The 24,912-nt window shown below is 41.8% G+C and overlaps 1 protein-coding gene across 2 annotated transcripts in view; it reads right to left on the reverse strand.

Annotated features, from left to right (window-relative positions):
* Window positions 1-19,879, reverse strand: part of ANTXR1 (ANTXR cell adhesion molecule 1) — a 245,064-nt gene extending 225,185 nt beyond the window's left edge. For both annotated transcript variants that reach the window (XM_057558000.1, XM_057558001.1), the window contains exon 1: window positions 19,373-19,879. In XM_057558000.1, coding sequence (XP_057413983.1) covers window positions 19,373-19,524 — 152 coding nt within the window. In that variant the 5' untranslated portion in view covers window positions 19,525-19,879. The remainder of the gene's footprint in view (window positions 1-19,372) is intronic.
* Between the last annotated feature and the right edge of the window lie 5,033 nt (window positions 19,880-24,912).

The following is a 24,912-nucleotide window of genomic DNA, read 5'->3' on the forward strand; positions in this document are numbered from 1 at the left end:
CATGATAAGAAGTCAATACATTTTGTGACAGTGCATTCACTGTGTGTTCCCAGTGAGGGGTTTTGCGTGAAACCTCGCATGGCCCTCAGATTATTGCTCAGTTATTTCCAAGGGTTTGATATGCAAAGAGTAAGAGCAAAATAAGAACACTGAGTCTCATTTTGAGTTGTTTCTGAAACACATTCTTTTGTGTTTATGTGAGTTTCCAAACCTCCCTGTGGTTAAGCTCCTTAGAAAACACATGCTCTTTCCATTAACCACAGATACAACCAGTCAGAAAGAAGCAAGTGGGCCAAATTGAGTTAAAATTGTCCCCCCTCACCCTTTGCACATGGGTTAGGGTAAAACAAAAGGGGAAAAAAGAGCTCGCAGTTGGAGCCATCACCCAGGAATCTTTTAATTCTGGAAGAGCAGAATCGCGGTAAGGGTGGAAACGATAAAACTGTCAGGTCCTGCTTTTCCTTAGCCCCACCCGGCTGAAGTCATTCATCTCCTCAGTGACCCCACCCAGGTCCCCAGCTAATCCTGGGAAGGTATGGCAGCCTCAGGCGCAACTAAGCAGGACCAGCAATTAGTTCTGGCCCCATGTTCATCTGTATCCCCCCATCTCACCTCCATCCCACTCCCCCACTTCTTCCTTGGCCCTCCTCTCCTGCCTCCTAGACTCCCCTACACCCTAACTGGCTGGACCCCAAAACCCAGCCCAGACCTTCAGCCCTTGTCCTCCTATGATTGACTGGGGTCATGGCCAAGCCTCCCTCCTGCTCAGAAAGCTTGACCTCGACCCTTGCCTCCACTCCAATTTCATCAGATACCAGTGCAGACCCAAACCAAGCCACTGAGCACTGTACTTTGAGTAGATGGGCTACCTAGCCACTCTGCTCCTGTCTGCGTCTGGAGACCCTAGCCCCGCCGTACTGATGTGTGAGGAATTTCCCCTTTAGTCCATCTCACTGATGGCTACAACAACAATGACTTTCAAGCTGTGGAATGCAACCTATTAGTGATTTGGGAAATCAGTTTGGTGGGATGTTGCCAACAGTTAATAAAAATGAAATAGAATAGAAACATCAGATATATTGCATACCGTAGCAGAAAGTCATGCTACGTGAAACGTTTAGTCAACTATGTGTAAGTAATGCACATACACTGTGTTAAGATGTAAACTGTATTTTTCTTGTGAATGATCAAAAAGATATCAGAGCAAAACACGTACTCCTTTCACCTCCACCAATTTGCCTTCTCTAACGCGCATGCGCGTGCGCGCACACGCACCAGGAAAAGCCTAAAGACATTTTCTCATATCAAGTATTGGTACATTTGGTGCAAATTCAACACAAAACTGTTGCTGTTGTTACGAGAACAGAAAACTGGTTAGCTGTCCAAGAGGTATTTCCCATAATTGAAACGCACACTAAGATGTGATAAAGGAGGGCCACCAGTGCAATCAGTGGATGAACACCAGGTGACCATGACAAGACAAGGGATGGTACTGCAGCTGCCAGAAGACTCAGAGCCCCTCTTCACGTGCAGGCCACAAGGACACGATAAGCCCCCCTCAAACACAGAGCCATAGGAGTGAGAGAGGTGGGGGCAGGGCAAGACTGAAAAGATTTACATTTACTGAGTGTTTAAATTCTTGCACTGGGCTAGGATTTCCCGTTTGGAAGAAAGGTGCCTCCTCTCCTCACTACACCTGCACCCAGCAGGAGGGTCTTTTGAAGATAAGCAAAGCAGCTTCAGGTTATTTTCTCTATACTCGAGTATAGTGAGCGTAAGTTTTTTTCTACCCTGAGACGGTGGCCACTGTAACTCACTCCCTGCTGTCATGATTATTAAACTCCCGGGAGCAAGGTATGAAGTGCTCGTTTTCTCACCCACACTCAGGATTAGCTCTTTCTCAAATATCTGTAAGTTTTATAAATGAAGATGAGTTTTCATTATAGCTTTTATTTGAATGTATTTAATAATAGGCCACAGATGTTTTTCATATTTACAATTTATTTGTCTTTCTTTGTTTTAAAACATGGTGGATCAGTTAGGACCAGCCACATAATGTGTAGGATCCAAAATGAAAACACAGGGCCTCTTGTTCAAAAATTATTAAGAATTTCAAGATGGCAACAGCAGAGCATTAAACTAAGGGCAGGACCTTTCTAAGTGCGTGTCCCTGGGTGACCACACAGGTCCCATGCCCACGAAGCTGACCCTGGCATCGGTATCCTTTGCCCATTTTCTATTGGGGTGCAAATGTTTTCTTAGACCAGGGGTCAGCATACTTTTTCTGTACAGGGCCAGATGGTAAATATTTTAGGCTCTGTGGGCCATATGGTCTCTGTGGCCACCACTCAACTCTGCTGTTGTAGCACAGAAGCAGCCATTGGCAGAACATGAACTAAATGACAACACAATTTTATTTAGAAAAACAGGCTGCAGGCCATAGTTTGCTAACCTCTGTCCTAGACAGTCACTTTCTTTCAGTCTTCCTCATGACAAGATAATATAAAAATCTATATTTCTTTTCCTGGCAGCTGAAGCTTTAGTGTACTTTCACTATTCATTTCCTGTTATTTATTGCTGAGAATGTGGACTGGAAAAGTTATGCCTTGGGATATATATGGAGGCATTCTTTGCTACCTAATAAATATTTCATGGGTATTTGAAATGAAAGTTTATTCTCTGTGGGACATAGGGTTCAAAATATATTTATTAATTCAATCCCATTAATTATTTTTCATATCCTCTATATCCTTTGAACACAAGTATTCAGAGAGATGTCTTTTCAGATTCTACTGAGAAAATAATTTGGTTTTCATCTTCAGCATTCAAAATAAATGTGTTATTTTAATACATTTCCTAAATATAAAAGCACTCTTGCATTCCTAGAATAAGTTTTTACTCTTTTACTGTACTTTTAGTTATGTTTTAATGATATTTGATTTCAGATTTAAAGTTTTCATTCAAATTTGGTCAGGAGTTTTTTTTGTTTTTTGTTTTTTTTTAAACTTTGGGTTTGTTTAATTTATTTATTTATTTATTTATTTATAGCTGTGTTGGGTCCTAGTCTCTGTGCGAGGGCTTTCTCCAGTCGCGGCAAGTGGGGGCCACTCCTCATCGCGGTGCGCGGGCCTCTCACTATCGCGGCCTCTCCTGTTGCGGAGAACAGGCTCCAGACGCGCAGGCTCAGCAGTTGTGGCTCACGGGCCCAGTTGCTCCGCGGCATGTGGGATCTTCCCAGACCAGGGCTCGAACCCGCGTCCCCTGCACCGGCAGGCAGACTCTCAACCACTGCACCACCAGGGAAGCCCCGGTCAGGAGTTTTATATGTGTTATCTTTGGTAGATATTGATATCAGATATATGCTAGCTTCCTAAAATAAATTGGGAAACTTCATCTTTTCTATTTCCTGGAGAGTTAAACTTTATTGAAATTTTCTTTTCCTTGAAGATGTGATAGGACTTGCCATGAAACCAACTTGGTCCAAAACCAAAGGACCTACCCCCAAGGGCAAATCAGTCCCTCTTGAGTGTCTAGATTCTACTGAGGAGGTTGGGAGGAGGGGCAAAATCGCAAACACTGAACATTTCACCTAAAGGAATTTTTAAAAATCACCACACTGGGCTTTTATTATCACTTTGGTTCAAAATTTAAGTATTTCCAGCCCTCCTACTACACAGTAGGTAGGCTTGGGATGAAGAGGAGGAGTTTGGGAGTTCGATAAAAGTAAACGACAGTTTTGGGGAGATATATGTGAATGTAATATGAGAAATTTTTTTCTATCCTGCATAAAAAATTTACTTTCACTTTCTCTTTTGAGAATCCATTCTTTAAGTTTTATATTTTGCTGTATAACCTCATTGATAACAGTACTGTGATTTATTAACTTTTCTGGGACCATAACTTCTGTTTCTGGTACACCCTGTCTTTTTCATATCCTTTATTTCCAATACATTGTCCATTTTGATGTCAATATTTTCAAGTGATATTTTTCAATAAGGGTATGTGGGTGGTATATATTTTGAATTTTTATATGTCTTAGGAAACCTAGTAATGGAATTTAAATATCACATTTCACTCAAGACTTTATTGAGGTTTTTTGAGCATTTAATGTTGTAGACTAAAAAAAAAAAGTCTAATGCCACCCTGAGTTTTGGTTTTTTATTTTGTGGGAGATGAGATGCCTCTTATTTTCCTTTTTGGAAGAATGTAGACATTTCTGTGTACTCTTATATTTTAAATTTTTATTTAAGATTGTGTACATTTGGATCCTTTAAACATATTAATGAGGCTGAGCATTTGGTAAGTCCTCTAGATCTGAAGATTTCACTCTTTCTTCAGCTCAGGAAAATGGACTTTTATTATTGCATCTCTTATGTTCTCTTTTCCTAGAATTTATATTTATATATATGTTCCAAGCCTATATACATATATGTATATATGCTCCTAGCCTTTGTATTACTTATCTCTTGTCTCATAATTTTAATCTCTGTATTCTTTCTGCTTGAGTTCTGGAAAAAGTTTCTTAAACTGTCTTCTGATGAGCTGAATTTACTTTTGCAATATTCAATGTGGTGGTCATTGTTTCCAATGAACTTGAATACTCAGAAACAGCATATATTCTCTCCAAAAGTTTCTTATTTTCAGCTGTTCCTTTCTCATGACAGACTGCTCTTATTTGTTGATGTAATATCTCAAAATTTACTGAAAATACTAATGAGACATATATTTGTTTAAATGGCTTTGATGGTCATTGCAACTTCTTTTATATAATCACTATTATATTTTAAAGTTTTTTTAAAGCCTTGATTCACTCTTTGGGTAATTTCTTGGAGAAAATTATCCCTACTCCCTTTTTTAGAAGAATCCATATGTATTTGAAAACATCTTTCTATTTTCTTCACATGTAAGTGACATCTTGACAGGTGTAACATTTTAGATCATAACTTTATCCATCAAAGTTCTCCACCATTTAATGTTGCAGAACCTTTGTAGGTAACCTGTATCTTCTCCCATTCATAAAATTCTTTTGTGTTTGAAATTAAAAATTTTCACCAGGAAATGTTTAAGTATTCATCTCTTTTAATTAATTTTGATTATTACTTGATAAGCCTATTCAATCTGCATTTTCAGGTTTTTGTTTTTTAATCAGGAAAGTTCTCTGCTACCAAAGCTTTGAATGTTTCTTCTGGACTATTTTTTAGCAACCCAAATTATCTGATATATTGGATATCTATTTTTGTCATTCATTATGTATCATCTTCTCTCTCATCACTTCTGTATAACTCATTTCCTATTCAAAGTATGAGGATTTCTCAAACATGCCTTCATCCTTTATTTTCTTCATTGTCAGTTCTGCCCTTTACTGCTTCTGAGTTGACTTTATAACTTTACATTTTTCCATATTACTTTATATTTCTTTAACTGTTCTAGATCCCTTTTCTTCTCTTTTCATATTTTATCACCTGTTTCACAAATTTATTATTTAACTTCACTGAAATCATAACACATATGGTACTAAAACTGACCTCTTTTGCTGTTGAAAATTCTTTCCATAAACATGTTCTTCCACCTCAGGAATTTTGTTTTCACCACTTATTTTCAGTTGGTAAAATCTTGTAGGCCCTATTTTCATCTTTCAATATGGGAAGGTGTAACTGGGTCTCCTATTTGCTTCCCCAATACTACATATATATATATATATATATGTATATATGGCATTGTCTTCGCACTTATAAACTTCTCTAAGAACTTAATCTGGGGGAAGGGAGTTGGTCTTAATGGCTAAAGTAAGCTTATGTTATTGTTCCATCAATTAAGGGAGAGCAGGGAATGGAATAACTCATCACTTCTCACGAAGGAACCTAATCCTTGCAAGGTTTGTGGGTTTGTTTTGGACACGGTTACACCAATTCCAGCTTGCCATATGTCGGGTTTTTTGGCCTGGTGTCTACTCCAAGTTCACACTGTGCTCATTCCTGATCCCTGCTGCATCCACATAATCAAAGACAGAACTCTGCCATTTCCCTGGAAGCCCAGATCTACAGGGAGGATTCAGCAATACTGGACAGAATCACTGTCACGAAGATGCCTGGTGTTCACGCACTCTCTCTTTAGTGGCTTGGTTTCCCCTTTGACTGTCCAGCGCAGCTGCCTCTGCGTGATGCCGATGTACAAGGGCAGCAGGGCTCTACGGAGATGCCTCTCATCCCCCTTATGTCGCACTCTTTACTTCAAACTCACTTCCAGATTTGGGATTGTTCTTGGGGTTCCTCCATAATCTTCTTCCACATGTTTTTTTAACTTGGCAACAGAGTTGAAAGTAGACCCCGGCTGACCTCCTTCAAACTCAACCCATCTGCTTTGTTTCTACTGGAATTTCTTACAAGTGTATTTCATGTCAGCGTTGCTGTCCTCAGTGGTTGGACCTGATGCAGGCTTCCCCCAGATGCCTCCTTAAGACTTTCTCTTTTGGGGGATGGGGCAGTTTTAGATGATGGTGGTAGAGGCAGTGAGAAGCTAACTGTCCATGTCCAGCTTCTTTCTCAGAAGTCATCGACAAACTTTCTTTCCTTTCTCATCTCAGAGTAAGCCCTGCAGCTCATTAAATCTTGATTTCTGCATTTATGGTGCCCTGAAACAGCACTTCCAAAAGTCACCAGTGCCTTTATTTCTGCTAAAGCATAGGACCTTTCTCAGTTCTTTCTTGCTGGGTGTATTTGTAGTATGCATAAATACAACAGAGAATATGTATTGATTCAGCAAAATGGTTTTTAATGCCTGGTAGGTCCTTTAGGACCTATAAAGATTAGTAATTACACCACGACATGTATTGAGTACTTACTAAGCAGCAGGCATTGTGCTGAGCACTTGACATTCATTGCCATTTAATAATCATAGCTAGCACTTAATGAACACTTCTTATGTGTGCATAGGACTCAGCTCTGAGCACAACAACCCTATGTGATAATACTATTAGCTCCCTTGTCACAGGTGAGGAAACTGAGTTCACAAAGAGATTAAGTGACTTGCTTAAGGACACACAGCTAGTTAAGTGGTAGGGTTGGAATTCAAATTCTAACCCTAGAGTCTACGCTCTTAGTCCAAACACTACTCTCCTACGTCTCTTTCCTGGTGTTGAAACCTGTGCTCTTAACACATGAGCAACACTGCCTCCCCGTGGATGGGTCAGGAAAGACACAATTCCAATTCATAGCGTTAAATGTTTAGTTAGGGACAAGTACTGGAGAAGTTCCACAAGTTGTTATGGGAATTTGGGAGTGGGGATGCCAGGGACAGCTTAAAATCGGGGTACCTGAATGGAATCAGGAGTCCCTAACTGGTTGCCCAATTTAATGGGATAAGGTGTACAAGGGGAGTCACCCATTTGGCCTTCAACCCTCTCCTCTTGTTCCTTTGAAAGTGTCTTTTATGACGGTCAATAATCAGGATGACCACATAATTTAAAATCCAAACTGAAACACTTTCAAGAGTAAACTAGGAAGCCACTAATAATTACATTGGGAGACTTCCCTTGTGGTCCAGTGGTAAAGAATACGCCTTCTAATGCAGGGGACTGGGTTCGATCCCTGGTCAGGGAACTAAGATCCCACATGCCATGGAGCAACTAAGCCTGTGCACCACAACTACAGAGCTCGTGGGCCATAACTAGAGAGTCCACATGCCGCAAACTACGGAGACCATGCGCCCTGGAGCCTGCGCGCCACAACTAGAGAAGAGAAAACCCGCACGCCACAACTATAGAGAAGCCTACGCGCCACAACGAAAGATCTCGCATGCCTCAACAAAGATCCCGTGTGCTGCAACTAAGACCCGATGTAGCCAAAAATAAAATAAATAAATAAAAAATAAATCTTAAAAAAAATAATTATATTGGGACAAGCACAGTTCAGGAATGTACTGGCCATCCATTTATTTACGGTTAGATTATGGCTGTCCAATGGTATCTTGTATTTCCTTTTACCTTATATTGCTTATTATTGTGACTGGTGTATAGTTACAGTTAGGATAATTCATTTTTCTCTTCTTTGTTATATAATTTCCATAAACCTGGTATTTGCATTATCTTTTATGTAAGGAATGATGACTATAATTCTGAACATAATCTTTTGCCAAAAGGTATTGGGAAGGCCCTGTTCTAGGTGGTTCCTACAGGAATGAGCTGTATATGGTTGAGCAGCAGGGTTTGAGGAAAAGAAGATAAGGCCCCTGAATGAGACTTCAGAGGACACACACTAAGGGTTTTCTTCTCCATCTTTTGATAATGGACCTCTCTGCTGCTTATCATGTGCTATGAGTTGTTATGGGGTTGAGGGATCCTGAACAAGGAACGGATTTTGAATAAAGATGAGATTTAAAGAGATGACTGTTCTTAATTTTCTGTACCACAGGGAGCCCACAACTAGTGAGGGGAGGGGACCAAGTGCCAGTCATCATCTCAAAGGATAAGAGGGCATCACCTATATAAAGATGGAAATGGTGATAAAGGGCATTACAGCTAAAGGCAAGAAAGAGCATGGGTTAGTTCAGGGAACTGCACAGCACAGTTTTGCTGGACATTGCAAGGGTCTGGGGTGTGGTAGGAGATGAAGCTAAGGGAAACACATAGTGGCCGGAGCAATAAGCCTCTTGGATACCTCGCTAAGGAGTTTACATTTTATACTGAAAGAATTTTGGAAGTGTTTAGAGGTTGAAGGGTTGGGGGAGATGATGTCAAGATTAAATCTGTGTTCTAAAAGATCAATTTGGTACCAGTGTCAAGAGTATAGGGTAGGGGGAAAGGTAAAAAAAAAAAAAAGAAGGTAAAGAGACCAATGTAGAGAACATTTCAGAGAACTGGGTGGGAAATGGCTTGAACTAAGGTAATGGCAGAGATGTGGGAGCAGATATTGTCAGGCCTTAGAGTATGAGAAAGACTCTCAGATCTTTGACTTAAGTGGTTGGATTTATGGTGATGTTGTTCACCAAGACTAGGAATAGAGATGGATTTTAGGGGAAAAACATCTAGTTGGTCAACCCTCCACTGAAATTCTCTCTCTCCTTGCCTCAGTGGTAAGAGTTCTTTCCTGTTTCTCCTCCGACTGTTCGGGTAACTTCTCTCAGCTCTGGTTAGTGGAGTTTCTTCTTTGGCCCAGACATTCCTGTTGGCAATTCCTCTAGATTGGACCCTGGCCATTTTCTTCATTAAACTCCACCTCTTCTTGACATTTTTAAATCCTGATGTTATCTTGATATTATCTCCATATTATTTATTATCCCTCCATATTTTCACCTACCACCCTTGGGCTAACAACACTCAAGTCTTTATTTTCAGTTCCCAGGGTATAAATCCAACTGCCTACTCAACACCTTCACCCAAATGTCGCACATGTTCAGACTCTATTCGTCCACACCAAACTCTTTTTCCTTCTGAAACCTACTCCTTCCCCTCACAACTCTTTCCTCTCCCATTCACTCACAGCTAACGGCTCATCAAGTCCTGATGCTCCACCCTACAAAGGTACTCAATTTCTTTTGTTCTTTTTTCCCCAATTCTCTGACATAATCCCATAACCTACTGCTGATATGAAAAAACCCACTCTTTCCAGATTCTTTTCCTGTCACTCTCTCTGTCATGTTTATATCACAAAGAGTATGTGTCACTTTGCTTTCTTGTATTGCCCCTTTGTCATCATTTTTTTTTTTTTTTACTTTGTCACCTGTCAAAATCCTGCTCAACATTCAAGGTCTGGATCCAAAATTACCTTCCCTAGGGAGTCTCCTAAGCCTCTCTTATCTCAACCAAAATTCATTATTTCACCAAGTCTGTTTTCCTAGCCCTTTGCTTCTTCTACTTGACTGTGAAATCCTTGAGAGCCAGGGACATGTCATAGGCATTTTGTAATAAGATAAATTTAGCAAAGTTTGATAAATACTGAATTGAATTGATGTATTCCTTACCCTAGCCAGGCAGTCCTGCTTATAATCTAAGGAGGTGTCTTTTGTTAGAGGACCACATCCTTTTTCCCTAGGGGTAATTACCACCATTACCACCACCACCACCACCACACCATCAATACCACCACCATCACCATCAGCACTACCATCATAGTCATCATCACCACCATCACCACCACCATCACCATTACCATCACACCATCAATACCACCACCATCACCATCAGCACTACCATCATAGTCATCACCGCCACCATCACCGCCACCATCAATACCACCATCACCACCACCATCAATATCACCACCATCACCACCATCACCATCACCACTACCATCACCACCACCACTACTGTCACCACCACAACCACCATCATCATCATCATCTTGGGCACTCAAATACCAAATGCTTCATTAAAGGTTTTAATCTAATATTATTTAATCTGTAGGACACTTCTGCAAGGCAGAAATTTTAATGCCTGTTTTATTAATGAGAAGACTGAGGTTCAGAAAGGCTAAATAATTTGCTTAAGGTTGTACAGCTTGGTGAAAGGTTGAGCTGGTATCTGAAGCCAGAGATGCCTGATTCCAAAGTCAGCTCTCTTAACCCCTGTGCTTGAGCTCAGTTCATTCCCATGGGGCACTGGGTCACATTTCATGCCAGGAGTCTTGAAAGAAAGGGAACAAAGGACTGTCCTAGCAAACACCATGGCCTCCATGTGTTTGCACACACGGCAGGACCTGCCAACAATGGAGGGCAAAGCATGGCCTATCTGTGACCTTGGCTCTTCCTTCTCCATATCATGTTGGGCTTCCCCTACAGCCATCTAAAATAAGAACTCTGCTTGGCATCCAGTTCTCAGGCATCTACTGCCTCAGCTACATCCTCATGATAGAGGAACAAGGCCAGCATTATGGGACAGCTTTTCTTGTCTTCCTGTTCACTTTCATGATTTATTGTGGGAGGGACAAGACGCACATCACAATCACCTGGGAAGCTTTTCCAAAATATACACGCCTGCCCCAGGCCCCTGAGGTTCTGATCTGGCCCCTGGTTGAGAACCACTGGTTTAGCACATTCATTTCCAAGGTCAGCAATTCTCACTGGTCCTCTTATAACTGAAGACTCCCTCATTCTTCCTCCAGACAAATGCTCTTCCTGCTCAGATGTAGTCCTACCATGCTTGGAATTGGCTTCACTGGCATGCCTTGATCTACTCTGCTTTCTTTCAGTCAGGGGTTCTCAACCAGGGTGGTACCATCTCACAGGAAGGCATTTAGAGATAAATGTAGAGGCATTTATTTCTTGGGTATCACAACAACTAGGAAGACTAGTAGCATTTACAAAGGAAGGATCAGAAATGCTAAGCATCCTACAGTCCCTCACGGTGAAAAACTGTCCCACTGAAAATGGCAATTGACACCCCTACTGAGAAACACATTTGGCTGGAACCCAGATACTCTTGATTCAAGGTCTGAATTAGCCTCTGCAATGAAAAGCATCCTCTCGGCCTGGCTGCCGCTGTGCTCCGGGGGCTGCTCTCCCCTCACAGTCTTTCAAATTCCCTCACAGTCCACACACTATGGACAAAGGGATTCTTAGCTTTCAGATATATTTGTGTAATACTTAGCTATCAAGGAAGCACGTCTCATCTTCATTTCTGCTTTCCATTTAATCTAATTTAATCCCCTGCCCACGGCACTGAATGTTTCATCTAAAAAATGGGAGCAATGGGAAAGGGAGGAAAAAAGCAAGGGGTCATCGCTGCCTCATGGGTGGATTTGAGCTGTCATGTCTGATCGTAATTCCAGGTTGATGAATCCATCTAAAACGCGGCTCAACACTGACTCTGTACCGGATGTCTTACCTCTTTATCCTCTCCCAGGGACTACTCCTTTCTTGCTTACTCAGGCAAAAGCAGTGTGTAATTAAAGGTTTGTAGCAGAGGCTTTTAATGTCCACCCATATCTGGCTTTCCTCTCCTTTTAGATACACAGGAGGATGACTTTTTTTTTTTTTAATTAATTTATTTATTTTTGGCTGTGTCGGCTCTTCGCTGCGTGCGGGCTTTCTCTAGTTGCGGTGAGCAGGGGCTACTCTTCCGTGCGGTGCACGGGCTTCTCATCGCGCTGGCTTCTCTTGTTGTGGAGCACGGGCTCTAGGCAGGCAGACTTCAGTAGTTGTGGCTCGTGGGCTCTAGAGCGCAGGCTCTTTAGTTGTGGCACATGGATTTAGTTGCTCTGCGGCATGTGGGATATTCCTGGACCAGGGATTGAACCGGTGTCCCCTGCATTGGCAGGCGGATTCTTTACCACTGTGCCACCAGGGAAGTCCCAGGATGATGTTTTTTCACTCTTTATAGTGTGAAGCCACGTGACCAGTTCTGACTGATGGGTTGTGAGTGGAAGGATGTATGTCATTTCACACATCTACAGAGTTGAATTTCCCTTTTCCATTAGGTCCAATCTGAACAAGCTATTAATTTATTGGCAGTGCTCCAGCTGGAGACTCTCCAGCATTTCCTTCCTTTGCAGCCGTGATGGTGGAAGCTGGTGTTAAGAAATCTCCACCAGCGTAGCCCTCAGATAACTACCCTGAGCAGAGCCCCTGTTGACCCTCACCAGACGTGGAGCAGAGGCGGAGATTACAAAGGTTTATACCTTTGTTGTTTTGTGTCACTGACAGTTGGGGGATTGTTTGTTACCACGGCATAACCTAACCTACCCTGATTGATTCAATGTTCTCTTGCATGTTTAGATTCTTTTCATCTTTGTGCATAGATCATGAGTCAGAGAGGCCTGGGTTTGAAGCTGAGTTCACCACTTACACTGACATTGGCTAACCTTGTTAAACCTGTTTCCTCATGTGTCCAACAGTGATCATGACTGTGCTGGCCTTACGTGGTTGCGAAGGAGATAATTAAATGGGATCATACAGGCAAAGTGCTTACACAGTGCATGGCAAGGGCTCAGAAAACCTTATTATTTCTTCTCCTTATTGATCTAAAATTGACTTTACCTGCCCCCCTGTCCCAAATCCTCACTGGAGCCTTTAGCTTTGACTGCCTGGAGTCCTTCTAATGTCCTTCTACATAAAAAGCAAATAGTCTGGGACTGCTTCCTGCTTCTCTTCCATTCCTTACAGCGTCCAGAATAGGACATTGTTTTCAAAAGGCATTCTCATCTATGCTTTTAATGGAGCACACACTTGTGACTGGAATTGAGAACATATTTACGCCAAATGAATGAAAGACTCAGCTCTTCCAAATGGAAGAAATCTAATTACTATTTTCAGTCCAAACCTGGCATGTCTGGGAAACATGTTAGGAAATATCCAAGTACCCACTTTGTCTTTTGTTGCCCAATAATCACTGGGAGAGGTGAAATCTAGGCTCTTGGCCACACAACAAAATTAGACACACGTTCTAAATTAGCATAAAGCAAATCCTATTTGCATTTATGTGACAGCCAAGTCTCACTAAGGGATGGCAGAGTTTGTTCCTGGACCACTGGGAGTCCTTCAGCATTGAAGATAGTTGCAGGTTATTTTAGGACAGGTGCCTTCCTCCAGCACTCCAGGATTCTATTCTCAGCTTGACACTGAGTTTTATCAGGTCTCCACAGCTAAGGAAACTAGAAGCAATTACTTGGCTGACTCAGACAGAAACACAAAACAAAATAAAGAGCTTTGCCTTATTTATTTTTATTTTGAACCATAAGCCAAACCTTCCAATTTGCAGGTAGTTCTACTAACTATTACCTGACCTGATAAGTTCTCTCCAAATCTGGAACTTAATCGGAGGAACACTGAAAACCAGCCACAGAATTCATCTCAATACAAAAATAAAAAAAAGACATTCCTGGCTCCTGAAAAACTTTTTTTCCCTGATGCCTCTTAGAATTATTATTGTAGCATTTTCAAGGTACCTTCTAATGGACTCTGTTTTCCTTACTGAGAGTCAAGTTTGCATTTTTGTTACTGGAAGACTTCTTCCAAAGCATTTCTGAAAAAAGCTACGTCTTTGTGTTTTAACACATCTACAGAGATGAATTTCCCTTTTCCATCAGACTCAATTTGAACAAATTATTAATTCCTTGGATCTTTGAGTGCATTATAATCAGATGTCCTTAGAGTCCTATCCATCAGTTAAGCCCCAGACCTCTGAAGCATCTCTGTGGGCTGCATAGGGTTGGACTCCCTGATACTTTCAATCAACTACAGCTGATTTAACAGCAGAGCAGTAGCTCCTCAATTAAGTAACCTTAACTGCCTTATATACCATCATTTCCTGAAACTCTGATGCAGGGGTTTTTAATTCCTGGAATCTACCCAGGCGTATTGCCATGTGCTTCTCATTATGACCCATTTGCCCAGGGCAGTGATGAGTGGAAAGAGCTGGGCTGAGAGTCAGGAGCAGACATCGTCCCAGCTCTGTCATTATCTAATCCTAGGTCCTTCCGCAGGTCACTTAATCCGGTGGGTTGACAAAGATTGAACAGTTTTCTCATCTGTAAATTAGAGACAGTAGCACTTGCCCTAGCGACCGAGCAAGGTTGTCTTTGGGGCATTTGTGAGATGGCGTAAGTGCTGGGAGACTTTAGTTTCGACTCTAAAGATTTCTTTTGAAAGTTAATAGTTGGGAACCCAGAAGGAGGTGAGGTTCCCAGTCTAACGTTATAAAAATCTGTTTAATGACCATGTCCCTGGAGTATAACACATAGGAATGGTCCTACAGATCATCACCACGTGGGACCATCCAACTGTGGATGCTGGGGTGGATCTGGGTGAATGGCAAGACAGGGTCCCCTTGTATGGGGAAAAGAGAAAGAGAAAATTGGTGTTGAACAAAAAGGAAGTCATGGAGGAAGGAGCTGGGGGGGTCTAATGGGGAAGGAACACACGGTGAGCCTGTAGAGGGCCTCTGCAGATGTAAGGATTTACTGGGTGACAGGCTGTGGCTTTGGGAAGTCTTAGAAATCAACTATTCAGGGCTTCCTGCCATCCTCCAGCCCACCATCTCCTCCACTCCTGCCCCATCCCACCATTCTATTTTTGAAGTCTGTAGGGCACACATGAATACAGCCAGCACTTCCCCAGACTCACGATGGAGAATCCACTTTTTCCATTTAGGTGACTAATAGCTCTCCATAAAATAGACCAATGTGTGATACATAAATATCTAGTGTAATAACAGAAGAGCCTTGCAAGAGGGGAAAGGTACATTCATGTCTGGGGGTTGGTCAACCGGGTGCATTAATCTTAGAGGACCCCCTGCAAGACTTAAGAAGGCCAGCTGCTCCTTGACTGTTTTCCTCTGGACAGAGCCCTTCTAAATCTGACTTTTCAAATCCCTGATTGAATTCCCAGCAGTCTACTTTTCCTGACTGTAACCAGAAAAGCATGCTCGAATGAACATGAAATTCCATCATATAAAGCCTTGTGAAGCCCAGTCCGCCAGCCCTGTCGCCAAAGCCACTAATAATGCCCTATTGTGTTACTGTGGTAGTCTAGGTTATCATTATGAAGTCTTTGCTTCTGGTTGAGAAAACATGACGTTCCATTAAATGTATAATCTGGGTTTCTTCCAGGCCAGAGATGCATCCTGCTTAAAGCTGAAATAAGCTGAGATTTAATGTCACAGAAAAGAAGAGAACCATTCGCTGGGAAAAAAGGGAGTTGAGGGGTTGGGAGAAGAATGGTGAATTCAGTGCCTTGTGAGCCGTTGGTTTCAGCCTGTAGACAGTGTGTTGACAGCCAAAGGATCTTAGAAGCCCAAGGAAAAAATGCATCAGAATTCTTTCCCTTTGCACGCTGCTGCGGCAGTTGGGTGCTGGACAGCACTGTTTGGGGAGGTTCTTTCTAGGACGGAAGACCATGTCTTTAGGGACCAGCCAGGGGACTGTTTGCTGTCACTACCTTTTGGTCCATCCTCCAGCTCTGGGCTCCACAATCCCATAAATTAGCCTGAACCGAGATCGCAAGCTGGAGGTGCACATGCTTATCATACCAAGCTCTAGCAAGTTTCTCATTCAGCACAAAAATATCCCTCTCTTCAAGCGATAGGACAACCAAAGGAAGTCAGAGAAGTCCACCTCCATGTAAAGGTAGGTACTTGTAAAGGTCTCCCCACCATTTTTTTCCTGGAACATTGTTGGGTCCCCAACATACTGCCAAGGATCCCATGGTGCATTTAGAAATGTACTCCAGGATTTAACATGAAAGAGGCAGTATCCTCTATAATCGTGAGGGGCTTGGAGCTCGGCAGGCTGGTTAGAGAACCTCCTCACACTTGAAGTGAGTTTTTAAAAACTCAGGATAACTTATTTTGGTTGAATATAAAAGTAATATATGTTCATTGCAGAAAAATGTGAAGATTCAGAAAAGTGTAAAAAAAGAATTTAAAAATCCTACTTTCTACAGACAAATACTATTACATATTGGGTAAATAGAGACATATACATGTGTGTGTTTATATTTTTAGAAAGGTAGAATCACAGTGTATAATGTTTGGTAACTGTATTTTCACCTAAGAGGATATTATGGGCATTAAGTATTTCTCCTACAAATATCTTACAAGCATGCATAACATGCGTACTCAATATCATGCATGTATCATGTCTTATTAAATCCTCTGTTGTTAGACATTTACGTAATTTTCAGCTTTATTATCATAACAGCACTGCCATGAACATACATATAGGCACTTCTTTCTGACTACCTGGGATTTTTCCTTTGATACATGTTGCTAAATTATCTTCTTGTCTGTGCTATCCAATACAGTAGCCACATGTGGCTATTTAAATTTAAATTAATTAAACTTAAATAAAATAGAAAGTTCATTTCTTCAGTCCCACTAGGAACAATTCAGGTGTCAACAGCCACATAGGACTAGTGGCTACCATATTGGAAAGCACAGATAGAGAACATTCCATCATCACAGAAAGTTCTACTGGACAGCACAAGTCTAGAAAGACCAAACAAATTTATATTTTCATTAGTAAGATAAGACAATGGCCCTCCCTCCCACAAGCTGGACTATACTGAATATTATAATTCTTTAAAAATCTCTGCCAACTTAATAAAAATTACATCTTGTTTGATTTTTCCATTTATTTGATTACTAGGGAAGTTGAACTTTTTGTTTATTGACTTTCATATGTTTTTTGTGAATTATTTATATAGTAAGCCTGTTTTCTATTGGGATGATCTTTTTAAAACTGCTTATTATATATTAAGGTTACTCTACAGAGGTGAATTTATGTTGCAAAAGTTTTTGTAACTTGTTATCTTTTATTTATGGCATTTTTCATTTATAGACATGTAAGATTTTAATATATTTAAATCTTTTTGTAGTTTTCTTTATTATTTCTACTCTGTTTTTAAAGCTCTAAATCTAAGATTACAGTAATACTCATCTACATTTTCTTCTAATACTTTCAACACTGCAATTTTAAAATGAAATGTTTAACATTTACATTTTCAAACCTCTTGGAATTTATTTTTGTGTGTGGGGTAAAGTATAAATCTAACCTTTTTCTTCTCCCATGTTACCAACCATTTGTTGAAGAACCATTTTTAAAAATAATGAATTCATTCTCCACTGATTTGAACTTGCACTGAATGGAAGAACATGTCCTTGGATCTATTTCTAGATTTTCTATTATGTAGACCTATTCTTTGGCCTTTACCATCCTGTTTTTTAATTAATTTGCCTCACAATACACTTTAATATTTGGAGGTATAAGTATTTCTTCATTATTCTTTTCCCAAAATGTTTTAGCTCTTATTACCTGTTTTTTTTTTCCTCTAAGATAAACCTAGAATCATTTTGCTAAATTCTTCTCACCACCAAAATAATTTTTTTCAGAATTTGGATTTTAAAGTTTAATTCATATTATAAATTAATTTGGAAAGAGTTGATATCTCTGCAGTGTGGAGTTATTCCATTCAGAGACATGATGATTCTGTCCATTTTTTCAAATCTGCCTGTATGTTCTTCTGAACTGGCTTTTTTTTTTTTTTTCTTTTTTTTTTTTTTAAAGAACAATGATAGGCATCACTGACTGTTTTCAGACACAGTCTCTGAATCTGTGAGCTGGTGCTCCCAGCCGCTAGAAGTAACAAAAGACATTCCATTTCTTAGCATTGAAGTATATTTTCGGTATCCACCTTCTCATAAATCTCCAAGAAAGAGATCTCCCTTTTCATCCAAAGAATCTGGAGTTCAAAACAGCCTTTACGGAAAAAATCAAACTCCAGGGGCAACTGCAAAGCACATTTGGTGTCTAGCTGGCCAGCTTATTTTGCAGGACTCTTTTTCCAACTCGCAAATACTTTCCAGTCTGTGAAATTAATCTCCCCACCACTGTAACAGCAAGCGCCCGTCCTGGCAGTGGGGAGCACACCAGCGTTAGCACGGATCTCCTCTGAGGGGCTTTTTTATTGTTAAAGCTGCTTTTTAGTAGATAGCATGAAACTTCCTTGAATGACTGTGGCTTGGCAAATCTAAGGGGGATTGGTCAGAGTTCAGCTCTCCCTTGAACGGTCCTGAAGCCTCATCCGTTTTCGCACGGAAACCAGGGCTCCTGCACCTCCCTGGTAGCCCACCAGTCAAATCACCAAGAACTTGAATTCGCCTACATCAGGGTTTCTCAAGCCGAGAGGGAGGAGGAATATACCCGCAGGGGACTTTTGGCAACGTCTAGAGACATTTTTGCTTGTCACCGTGGAGAGACGGTGGAGGCAGCGCGGGTTGGGGGGCAGGGGTGCAGGAGAGATTCTGGAGGGGGGTAGTACCGGCATCTAGTGGGTAGAGGCTCAACACCCTACAAGGCACAGGACGTCCCCACGACAAAGAATTCCCCAGCCTCAAACTCGGTGGTGCCGAGGTGGAGAAATACGCCTTATATTTTCACTAACTTCCCAGTCAGCCTACATTCTATCATTAGGAACAAAGGTAAAGCAATACGTAGGACAGAGTTTTTAAACAAGAGACGATTGACTTTTAAAAGCCCACGCCTCTTAACTTTACACGTGCCTGAAAGTTCTGCCTCTCGTAAGCAAGCTTTTCTCACCAAGGTTCCTAAAGCAAATGGAAAGGGTTCACGGAAACGTAGTAGGTCAACAGCATCCTTACACTCCCATCCTCAGACTCACGCGCCTCGGTCAAGGGAAAGCAAGGCAGAGAAGAATTTGTCCCGAGAACAAGCAGCGACGCCTGCCCCGCCGGCTCGGGCAGCTGCGAGGGAGGGGGAGGCGCGCCCCGTCCACAAAGGCGCAGCGCTGGGGCCACCGCCGCCTCCCACGGCCCCTCTTGGTCCCCGGAGATGCGTGCCTGTCCCAAAGCCACACTGCCAAGGAGCCTAGCCCGGGGAGAAAGCATCACCAGCTTAAACTAGGGTGGAAAACTCAGGGCACTTACTTGTCCAAAATGAAGTACAGGTCAAATCCCCCGTAGCAGGCTGGACCCCCTTCCTCCCTGCGTCCCCCTTGCCCGGCGCAGATGAGCACAAAAGTGGCCAAAGAGAGACACTTGAAGCCAATGCCCAGGGCTTTCTGCTCCACGGTGGCCATGACCTGCAGCCCAGGGAGAGGGTAGGGTCCTCTCCTTCCCACGCTCCTCGAACTCGCCAGGACCCTCAAGGGCGCGCCATCCGAGGGGCTCTCCTCTCGGGCCTTTTATTCCCCCTCGCTCTCCCGAAACTCCCCGGAAGCAATTGTCTGGAGGAGTTCAAGGTTTTCCTTCTGGTTTCCGCTAAGATTCTGTTTCTAGGTTTCAGGTTTCAAGAATCCCAACGCTGTAGTCCGCTTTTTTAAAGGGGCTGTTTTTGACTCGGGCCGGCAGGCCGCTCCGGAGGCAGCGCTGAGGTTTTGCAATTGAAGCAGTTCCGTGCTGCTGGTTCTTTGTCCCAGATTTTAAATATTATGGGGTGGGTTTTCAAATTGTTCTTGATTGGGGGAGTGCTTTGCCTTTTCTCCCTCCTCTCTACCCACCCCCCTTTCTTATTTTGATGCGGGAAGAAAGTTCAAAGGGTGCCACCTTGTGGCCAAGGACGGCAAAGCACTCTTCCGCGTTCAAGGGAGCGTGGGTGTGCACGTTTTCTTATTCCTTCCTTTTTCTCACGCATCTTCCCTTTCATTCTGCATTACCTCTTGCCCATTTCTACTTCTTTCTCACTCGCTAGCCTTTTTATCCTTGCCTTTTCCTTTCCTATCCTACGTCCGCTAATAAAGTCACTGTAAACGTTTGATGAGAACTTACTCCAAGCACTATGGCTCCGACCCCAGGCTCTGACCTTTGCAAACAAGACACTGGGCAAATGAGCAGAGAAGAACGGGCCTTTGTGATCTGAATCATCCAAGTGACCTTACTATACACTTAGCGCAGATCATAAAAGAGACTGTTGGGATGGGGTCATGTGGCTGAAAGCAAAAACAGTCCCACACAGAAAGCTGTTCCTGCCTGGAACAGCTGAGTATGCTAGATTGTCTTCATCTCCAGATTTTAGAGATTCTGTGATAAGTTCTTTTCAGCCTGTGAACTTTGACTTTTTTCACCCAATCTTTGATTTAGGACAGAGGAAGTAAACAGCTTACAAGAGGGTGAACCTTCCAAGAAGTTTGGGACTGGCAGGGAAGCCCTGTGCGAGCATTTCTGCAGTGAGGGATCCTCTTTAGAGTGGGCTCTGAGCCCCCGTTCCCAGCCAGAACTCAGTTTTAGCTTCATACGTCTTCCATTCTGGGAATCCTCAATACACACTCTTACTCCATTTTTCAGGATTATTTCTCCAGACACTCATCCTCCCCTCTGCTTGAGAGTCTCTAAATTTTGGAGATTCATAATGCATTGCACTAGCTTGCCTCCCAAATGATCCCTAATATTCCTCATCTCCCGGTATTCACACCTCCCCTCCCACACTGAATGACACTGATCTGTATGTAATTAATAAGATACTGCAGAAATGATGGTGTGTGACTTCTGAGACTAGGTCATAAAAGATATTGGCATTTATCTTTTTGAATTAGAATTTTCTCCAGATGTATGCTCAGGAGTGGGATTGCTGGATCATATGGTAACTTTATTTTTAGTTTTTTAAGGAACTTCCATACTGTTCTCCATAGTGGCTACACCAATTTACATTCCCACCAACAGTGTAGGAGGGTTCCCTTTTCTCCACACCCTCTCCAGCATTTATTATTTGTAAGCTTTTTAAATCATGGCCATTCTGACCAGTGTGAGGTGATACCTCATGGTAGTTTTGATTTGCATTTCTTTAATAGTTAGCGATGTTGAGCATTTTTTTCATGTGCCTGTTGGCCAGCTGTACGTCTTCTTTGGAGAAATGTCTACTTAGGTCTTCTGCCTATTTTTTGATTGGGTTGTTTGTTTTTCTGATATTGAGCCGTATGACCCCAATGTTCATAACAGCACTATTTACAATAGCCAAGACATGGAAGCAACCTCAAAGTCCATTGACAGATGAATGGATAAAGAAGATGAGTACAATGGAATATCACTGAGCCATAAAAAAGAATGAAATAATGTCATTTGCAGCAACATGGATAGACTTAGAGATTATCATACTAAGTGAGGTAAGTCAGAGAAAGACAAATATCATATGTGGAATCTAAAAAAATACAAGTTAACTTATTTACAAAACAGAAACAGACTCACAGACATAGAAAACAAAATTATGGGTACCAAAGGGGAAAGTGTGTTTTGGGGGGGGGATAAATTAGGAGTTTGTGATTAACATATACACACTACTATATACAAAACAGGTAAACAACAAGGTCCTATTATAGCACAGGGAACTATATTCAATATCTTGTAATAAGCTACAATGGGAAAGAATCTGAGAAATAATAGATAGATAGATATGAATCACTTTGCTCTAAACCTAAAACAATGACAACATTCTAAATCAACTATATTTCAATAAATAAAAGAAAGATATTGTAGTTTCCTCCTTGCTCTCTTGGACCACTTTCTCTGGGGAGCCCAATGCCATGTCATGAGGTTGCTCAAGGAGCCCTATGGAGGACTCCATATAGTAAGAAACTGAGATCCCCTGCTGACAGCCAGCATCAATCTGCCCGCGATGTGAGTGGCCCTTCTTGGAGGTGGATCCTCCAGCCCCAGTCAAGCCTTCAGATGACAGCAGTCCTGGTCAACATCTTGACTGCAACCATATGAGAAACTCCAAGCCAGAACCACTCAGCCAAGCCAGTCCCAGATTCCTGTCCCACAGAAATTATGAGAGACTGAATGTGTATTTGTGTTTTAAGCCTCTAATTTTGAGGGCAGCTTGTTATGCAATAATAGACAACTAATAAATGCCCATTACCATGGTAAAATTTTCAGGCTGTCTTTAGGCGAGAAAAATGTCTAACTGTATTTCCCAGGCTTACTTGACCAGGAAACTGTTCTTTTTAAAAAATACCTACTAATAACTACTCTCAGAAAAAAATAATTTGGGGGAGATTAAAATACTCTAACTTGTCCAAGTCTTCTTTTCTCATACCTTTTCCCTCCCCAAAGGATTGAAAACCCATCGTGGTCTTATTGCAGCTCAATAATGAGAATGAAGGTGAGGAAAATCTATAGAAATTAAGTGGGTAGATGAAAGCAGAAAAACCAGGGGAAACTGATTAGGAGAGGAAAGGAATACAAGTTAGAAAAACATAACGAAGGGACTTCCTTGGCTGTCCAGTGGTTGGGACTTCGCCTTGCAGTGCTGGGGGTGCGGGTTTGATCCCTGGTCAGGGAGCTAAGGTCCCATATGCCTCGTGGCCAAAAAAACAAAACATAAAACAGAGGCAATATTGTAACAAAATCAATAAAGACTTTAAAAATGGTCCACATCAAAAAAATCTTAAAAAATAAAAACGGAAAGAAAAAGAAAAACATAATGGAGAGAACATTTGTGGGTGACAGGATTGGCAAAGAATAGGAAAGGGCTTGAACTGGAAAGGGATTTGGGGGAAGATTAGGAATGTCTTCTCTCATCCTCATGCTCTAGGGACCTCTTTGGTCCTTTAGAGTTTGGTTGACAGGGTAATGTATTTAGATGTTTATAGTTTAGAAAGTTAGTCTGGCAGGGGATCAGAAGAGTCCTGATAGAACTCTTCAAAGTTAGAGACACCATTATTAAAGATAGGTGAGGGAATTCTCAGGGAGGAAGGAAATTCAGTATGAAACAAAGTTATGGAAAAGGGGAGAGAGTGGAAGCTTCTCCTCTGGGACAAAGATGATGCTTTAGAAGACAGAAAGGTAGTTAGAGGGATTCAGATGTTTGAATGCCCAAGTTGACTCTGCCTTTCTTTCAATAGTCTAGATACAGGTATGTTAATACATGTTGACCATTTCTAGATCTTATAAGTGACTCTACTCTTCTCTCTCTCTCTCTAGCCCAGAGAAATCCATTCCAGGTGCACCTTCCAATTAGAGGGTTTTGTGCCAGCCTCACTCACTATGGAGAGATGTCCTCCAAATATGCCCATGAAGTGAACTTGATATTGAGCTATGGAGATATGATTATTCTCAGAGAATGTTGAAGTAGAACAAAGGTGTCCAGAGTCTATAACAGGGTAAATGAAGTGCCTAGTATGATACCACTATGGTGGCTCAGCAGGTCCACAAGAGGAGACATGTTCAGGTTCTTCAAATTGGCAATATTTTCCTTTGGTTGTGAGGATGTAACAGACTTATAATTAGTGCATGTAGGGAAATGGAGAGGTGGATCAGTCACTTGAGGTTGGAGGAGAACTTGGGAAGAGTATCCAATGGGCTCCTGTTAGCATGTCCCAGATTAATTTCACAGTTCAGAGATGTTCAAGTATCAATATTCCTTTATGCAAATGTTATCATCATCTCAAGGGAATGCTCAAGGCTCTGATTGGACTGAGGTTGTCCGGGATTCTAATCTCTTCCAAGGACTCCTGTTTTCTGGAGTAGATTGACTGGCCTTCCCAAGTTCCATAGAGAAAGCCATATGGGGTTTGGAAGGAATTCCTCTGCCTCTCAAACTCAAGTCAGTGGAAGAACAGTATAAATGATGCCTGGGCTATGGATAGACATTTCTGGGGTTGAAGAAACACAAGGGCAAATTAACCATGCACGTGGATGTGTCTGAGTGATAATCTGGAAGTCAAGCAGAGAAGAGCTTCTTGAATGAAGAAGCATCAACAGTGCCACATTCTGTGGAAGTCGAGAGCATAAGCCCTGAGAAAACCCCACTGACTTGACACGTGTCACCTTGTCACCAAGGAGCATGCCAGTGGAGTAGTGCATGGGACATTAGACTGCACCGGGTTGCTAGGAAGGGGAAACTTCTATTTCAAGAAGAGAGAGGGATAGGGGGTTAACCTGTGAATGTTCGCATGTTTTATGACACAAAGAAGGATCCTAAGATATTTAAGAATACCAAGAATTTTAAGTTCGCTGCCTTCCAAAAGATTGGAGAGTTTGCCTTACTACACTGACCATCTTAAGGCTTTAGCCCTGAACTCTAATCACTGTTCTACTGAATTTGCCAGTCTTCGTTCTTTGAGACAGAAATTGTTAAATATGACCTTCCTGTCTACCAGCCTCCAGTGACTCACTCTCCCTTATTTGTCTCCCACTCTCCAACACATTTGACTGAGCCCCTTTTGTCAAGCTCTCAAAAACAAAGTTTGCTGTCCTGATCACATTACCATCTAATCTTCTAAGAATCCCATTGGGCACCAAAGGACCATTTGTCTAGTTTCTTGGCAAAGGTTTTGGAAGATGTTCCAGATAACAGAGACTACTCAAGAAAATTTGGCAAATTTTTTCTTTAGCAAAATTTGTCCACAATATAGACAGATCTGACACTCTCCACCAAAATTTTGTGTCAATCAAATAGGTTCAATGTTTGCCGAGGTCTTGGGGGTCCCACTGGTCCTTGGGCTTTGTTGACACCCCATAGCCTTCAAAGG

Source organism: Balaenoptera acutorostrata, chromosome 12 (genome assembly GCF_949987535.1).
Source record: "Balaenoptera acutorostrata chromosome 12, mBalAcu1.1, whole genome shotgun sequence".
In the NCBI taxonomy this organism is placed as follows: Eukaryota; Metazoa; Chordata; class Mammalia; order Artiodactyla; family Balaenopteridae; genus Balaenoptera; species Balaenoptera acutorostrata.